Here is a 6,075-nt window from a genome sequence, read left to right on the forward strand (position 1 = left end):
CAGACATGATTTCCAACCTGATAACATTTCAGCATCCTCATTCTTTACTCTATGGTTAGTCTGCTGTTAAATTGAATTATTTGGCTGTGAGCTCTTTACATTTCTGAAGAGATCAGATAAACTAGTATTAGTGCTGAAAGCCTGAGCAGATGCAAAGCAAGGATCTAATAAACCTCCAATTTATCTACTGTCCTCTGGTGCTAGCCAGAGGAATTCAGCTCACCAATTTCTCTGTGGGAAACCAGAAGAAACAGAGAAATTATACAACCTGACAACCCCAATTTTTATTATTATTATTTTTTTCAGGATTAAAGCAAACCAGAGAATAAGGAATATTTGGCTTAACACAGTTCTGTGTGCAGTGTTCAAGCCACTGAATTTTATATTCTCCTCAACATTAACTGAAACCTTAATGCCATCAGCTACAACAGGATTGCAGACTATATAGAGCATGTCACTAATATTAACTGTGTTCTACTGAAGAAGGTAGCTAGGTGATTCTAAGCCTAGTTTAGAGCCTGCAGAGACAGGATTTGAAGTTTGTCAGTAGTTTAGAGTATCTCCATAGAAGGAGAATCCACAACCTCTGGGCAGCCTGTTCCAGTGCTCTGTCACCCTCACGGTAAAGCAGTTTTTCCTCGTGTTGAGATGAAACTTCTGTGTGCCAGTTTGTGCCCATTGCTGGGCACCACTGAAGGGAGCCAGGTCCCACCCTCTTTATTCCTGTGCTGCAGATGCTTATAAGCATTGGTAAGATCCTCTTTCAGTCTTCTCCCCTCCAGGCTGAACAGCCCCGGGTCTCTCAGCCTTTCCTCATACAGGAGATGCTCCAGGCCCCTCATCATCTTTGTGGCCCTGCGCTGGACTCTCTCTAGGAGATCCCTGTCTTTCTTGAACTGGGGAGCCCAGCTGTGGCCTCACCAGGGCAGAGCAGAGCGGGAAAGATCATCCATGCTGACCATTAAAAAATGCACCCCAAATGGCATTTTGTTTCTTTATCAGAATTATAAAAATGTGGATAAGGGAAATACACTTGAGACGGATGGTCAGCTGCTCTAGAACTAGTGCCAGAGATGGTGTATGTGTCTGCATTCACACCACTGGGATCTCATTCTCTGTGGGTAAGAACATGACATGGACTTTCTGCCTGAGGGTAATACAAAAGAAGCAGGCATCACAAAAACCAAACTATGTATTTATTCCACTGATTGTATCTTTAATTGTTTCAAGCTTAAGAACCTGGAATTACATAGTCGCATGATTTGAATTAAGAGACACAATGTACAAATATTTATAAAATCAGTGTACAAAGTGGGTTGCACACAATTGCACTAAGTTAGCAAATAAATATACAGGCCATAAAAATGGACTCCCAAAGAAGAGGATTGTATTGAAATGCTAATAAGAAATAGTTACACATAATTCATTATATGCTTTAAAAAATCCTAGTACTTTATTCCCATGATTGCCAGCAAATGATAAATGTCATAGCACAAAAGTCAAATCAATGCTTTGTCCAGCACTGACATCCACCACGTGGGTTTGTTTCACCATGTCCTCAGAGGTTGCTGTGATAGAATAAATGCCAGGAGAGACTTCGATGTAGATGTCTTTGGAAGCTTTCTTGGTCTTTAGGGGACAGAGAAGGGGGAATAAATAGATTTCTTTACTATTTAGTCATGTTAAATTTCCCACAGAAATATAAAGTTGGAATTTGAATTTTAAAAAAAAGTTATTTAAACTGCTATCTAAATGTTGTGTATTTTGTTCAGAATATATGGGCAATATAGAGACAGAACTGTAAAGTGTTTATATTCACAAGTGTCACGTTCAAAGTATTTAAGATTTAATCCATGGAAATAATTAACAGACTGTAATCTCTACCTGCAAAACTGAAAGCTGCCACCTTAAACTGTTTTGAACATAACAAAGGAAGTCATCCATACATCCAGTTAATCTCATCAATTCATACTATGGCACAGTTTCCGTGGTTCTCATCTTTTGTGGCTTAGAAATTCCTGAAATTGATTTGGTGAGGTGTTTGGCTTTAAAAAACAATTAAGGTTTCTTTTCCTGGAGGAACAGCAGTCTTCAGACAGGACTGTGTCAGGGCCAAGCATAACTGGCCGAGCAGCTGCTGCGTGCTTTGTTCAGCACAGGGAATGTGGCAGAAACACAAATGAGGCAAGAGCAGAAGACTGATGGATTATTGCTGCTGGTGCAAATCACAGCAGTCCACGGATCATTCACAATGTTTTGAAAGTCTGTATCAGCCCGAAATATGGGAGACTCTTGACTAGTTCTGCACTGGATGACCGGGGTCTGGTTTACAATTTCTTCTCAGAAAGAGTGGTCAGGCACTGGAATGTGCTGCCCAGGGAGGTGGTGGAGTCACCATCCCTGGAGATGCTCAAGAGATGTTCAGATGTTGTACTGAGGGACATGGTTCAGTGGGGAAATATTGGTAGTAGGTGGATGGTTGGACTGGATGATCTTGGAGGTCTTTTCCAATCTTGGTGATTCTATAATTAATTGTGTCAGTCTCTGCCTGTTCTACTGACCATCTATACTGTGGGATGGTGAACACACCATTCATTGATTTGTGCTGTCACAAGATCTCCACGTCTGACTAAACTGATAAAGAAATGTTGTACATTTGAAAACAAATTATGCTGTAGACTTACACGTTGCTGGCAAGTTCTAGCTTGACTGGATGCTGCAGAAGCTGCACTTTTCTGGAAAGAAAAGGATAGTTTTCTGATTATAACCATACAAAGGTAAATTCAGGCCATCAGAGAGGGGATGCTCTGAGTCCATTTCAGTTTCCCCTCTGCGACAGGACTGAAACCATGCTGGCTGTTGCCGCCAGCAGTGGCCCTGCCCAACCAGTCCAAGTCTTCACCTGCCTCTGCTGTCAAACACACAAACGCATGGCAAACCGGTGCCACTGACACCGCAGCTGTCCCACGCTGATGGAAGGAACAACCTTCCCGAGGACACCAAACCCTCCTCACCTTGTCTTCGGCGGACTGCAGCTCTTCCTCTCCCGCTTGCCGGCCGTGGTACCTGCAGATGTGTCTCACTTCGTGCTCTCCGCACCTGCAGGCCGGCACAAGGCTGTAGTACTTCTGGACAACGGTGGGAACAGAAAGCGTTACCTAAGAGGCATCACAATCAGGTTCCCGCTGCCGCCCTGCCGCGCGGTGCTGCCACCTGCCGGCACACGGAGCGCCCCGCACCGCTCTGATCGGAGGGCGCAACGGCTCCCCAATACCAACGCCGTCTCGCTCGCCTTCGGTGTTACCGCGGTGCCGCCGGCTGAGCCGCAGGGCTTTTACCTCGCATTCCCGCGTGGCTTGGGCCATGAAACTCATGACGGAAGCGAACGCAGCGCTAAGCCGCTCCGAGTCTTCCTCCTGCCATTAAGGGCACGCTTAACGAAGCGCGGTGCGGCCGCGCGACAGAACGCGGTCACTAGGGTGGCTGCGCGCCCCGCCCCGCCCCACCCGCAGCACTGACCGGGGCCGAGGCCGCGCGCTCCCGCTCCCGCTCCCGCCGCCGCCGCGCCCGCTCCAGCACGGCGCGCGCCAGCCCCGCCGTACGCCCCGCGCGCGCCCCGTCCATCCCGCCGCCGCCGCCGCGCGCCGTCACAGTGTGCGCATGCGCCGCAGTCCATCGTTCCGCCCTAACGCCGCGAGGGGGCGCGCCGCCCCGCTCCGCGGAGAGGCCGGAGCGGGAGGTTCAAACGCAGCTCCCGGCTGAGATAAACGCGTCCGCAGCCGGCGGGCGGGCGGCGCGGGCAGATGGTGCTCGGAACCGCGCCTTCGCCCGAGGAGACGGATGAGCTCCCCTCGTGCTCAGTCTCTTGAAATAGAATGGTGGCTCGCGAAACGCGGGGCGCTCGCACCAGGTTTCTCCGTTGTGGCGGGGGCGGCGGGTCAGCCGAGTTATCTTCGTTTGTGTGCGGCGGCTCGGGGTGCGGGAAGGCTGATCAGCCCAAGGGGACAGTGAGCACGTGCTTAGCGCTGAAGCGCTGCTCCCAGACACTGTGCACACTCATCTCTGCGTGCGTGCAGCCCGCCGTGCAGGGCGCGCGTTGGAAGCACGTGGGCTGCCGGGCCCGGCAGGAGCTTTCCTTCCCCCGTCCTTCCCGGAGAGAGCCCGAGCGCTGTCAGTGTCTGAAAGACAAAACCGGCGCTCTCCTCAGGCGAGGCCGTCCCGCGGGCTCCCGGCTCTCCCCTCCTCCCGCTGCCCGCCGTGCCTCCCCTCAGCGCCGCTTCGCTCCGCTGCCACCCGCTTTGGACGCGGCTCGCTGCCGCAGCCCCGCGCCGGGGTTCTTTGTTGGCGGCCGGCCGGCTGCTTCCCATTAATCTCCCGCACTGGCCGTGGCCGTCCCCACTTCCTGCCTTCGCATACTTCTCTCTCCCTCGATCTCAATCCCTTCCCTCCTCCTTCCCTTCCTCCCTGCCCCCTCCCCTTCTTTCCCTCTTCTCGGCTCTTCCAAAAAAGCTACAACAGCCCGTGCTGCGGAGCGAGGATTGCGGGCGTCGGGAGCTTTCCCCTGCGCGCCTCGGTAAGAGCCGGGAGCCGCGCCGCCGGCTCGGACGGGTCCCAGGGAGCCGCGGGCAGGGGAGCGGGGCGGGGGGAGAAGCCGCCGCCCGGCGCCGGGCTCGGCGCGCCGACGGCCGCCCGCCTCCCGTTGCGGGGCGGGCCGGGATACGCGGCGGACCGGCGGGGGCTCCGGGAGCAGCCTGAGCTCGGCACCGTCGTGCCCCGGGGCCGGGTCCTCTCACGGTGGTGGGATCGAGCTGACGGCGAGGGCCGGCGAAGCAGCTCTCCGGATCTGGGGCTCGGGAGTGAGTAGAGAAGGGGAGCCCGATGCTTCTCCCCTAGTGTCGGCTCGCGTCGGCCGTCCGGCTGGCTGTAATGTTTGCACGCTCGTTGAAAAGAGTCAGAGCCACCTGGACTCCATCGGAAGACTTTAGGATCCCAAGGCAGATGCAGCTGAAGAGCTAAGGGAGCTGCTTCAGCAGTTCACTTGGTGGGAAAATGAGATGTAGTTCTCTTGGCTTGCTACCAAACATTTGCTTTACTGAAGAGCAAGGGGTCACTGCAATCAAAGAGTAGTGGCTGCATATGAGAGAGCCTCTTATGTTTACTTCATTTTTATCGCTGCAGTGTATTTTCAGTCATAACAGTGAGCCAAATGAAGCCGGATGCATTCTGTAATAGCGTGGAATAGGTCCATAGCAATGTTTGTTATCCCCCTTGTTTTAGCGTTGCGCTGACTTTGGGTAATAGATTTTCTTTCAGTTCATTGCGTGTAACCAGTCTTTAACTTCAGCCAGATAAAGAGTGTTCCAGTAAGGGCCACCTAGAATGATCAAAACTTGTGGCAAACAAAGAACAAAAGTGTTAGCTGTAGTCTCATTGCTGGTAATGCAGAGTCAGAGCAGGGTGAACTGAAGTGAGACTGACTTGCCTTCAAGAATCAGCGATGTTTTGTTTATTCATGATTTATACTCAGTAGATGAAAAAATCCATATAGTGAAAGCATAATGGAGTAGAAGCGTCTTATGTTTAAGACCAGATTTGAGAAAATCATGTATGTTTCAGAAATGTCAAAATACAACATTCGTTTTCACTATCAGTTTGTACAGGTGGCATAATGCAAATCTTTTGCCAGTCTGAAGGATGAAGATAAGATTCATACCTTTGGCCATTCATTTCCTTTTTGCTTTAACACCAGTTATTTAAAGGAAAAGCAACACATTGAAGCAATTACGATTACTTTTAGCAAATTACCCAAGAGTATAATATCAAAAGCTTCTTTTGAAACTGCTTGCAGCCTGTGTACTCTCAAGAGTGAGTGGAGCTGCAGTTCTCCTCTTGAGATGGGACTGGTTCCTCTTGGAGAACAGAGGAGTGTGAGCAGAGCTCCTTGGGTGTGTGTGGTGGGGTGAGTGGTGCTGGGCTTCGCTAGGGACCAGACGCTGTCAACCTTCCACATTTGTTTCTTGTATGCAGAAATGCAGGAATTCTGCCTGGTTTGGTTTAGAATGTTAAACTTCCAAA

At 51.0% G+C, this 6,075-nt stretch overlaps 1 protein-coding gene across 1 annotated transcript; it reads right to left on the reverse strand.

Moving 5' to 3' along the window:
• Positions 1 to 1,485: 1,485 nt before the first annotated feature.
• Positions 1,486 to 3,624, reverse strand: AKIP1 (A-kinase interacting protein 1; the record flags this gene model as incomplete). Its single annotated transcript, XM_079537747.1, has 5 exons — positions 1,486 to 1,629; positions 2,685 to 2,735; positions 3,015 to 3,128; positions 3,339 to 3,416; positions 3,520 to 3,624. 5 exons carry the CDS (start codon positions 3,622 to 3,624, stop codon positions 1,486 to 1,488), a joined length of 492 nt encoding a protein of 163 aa, XP_079393873.1.
• Positions 3,625 to 6,075: the final 2,451 nt, after the last annotated feature.

Source organism: Tetrao urogallus, assembly GCF_951394365.1.
Source record: "Tetrao urogallus genome assembly, chromosome: 6".
Taxonomy (NCBI): domain Eukaryota; kingdom Metazoa; phylum Chordata; class Aves; order Galliformes; family Phasianidae; genus Tetrao; species Tetrao urogallus.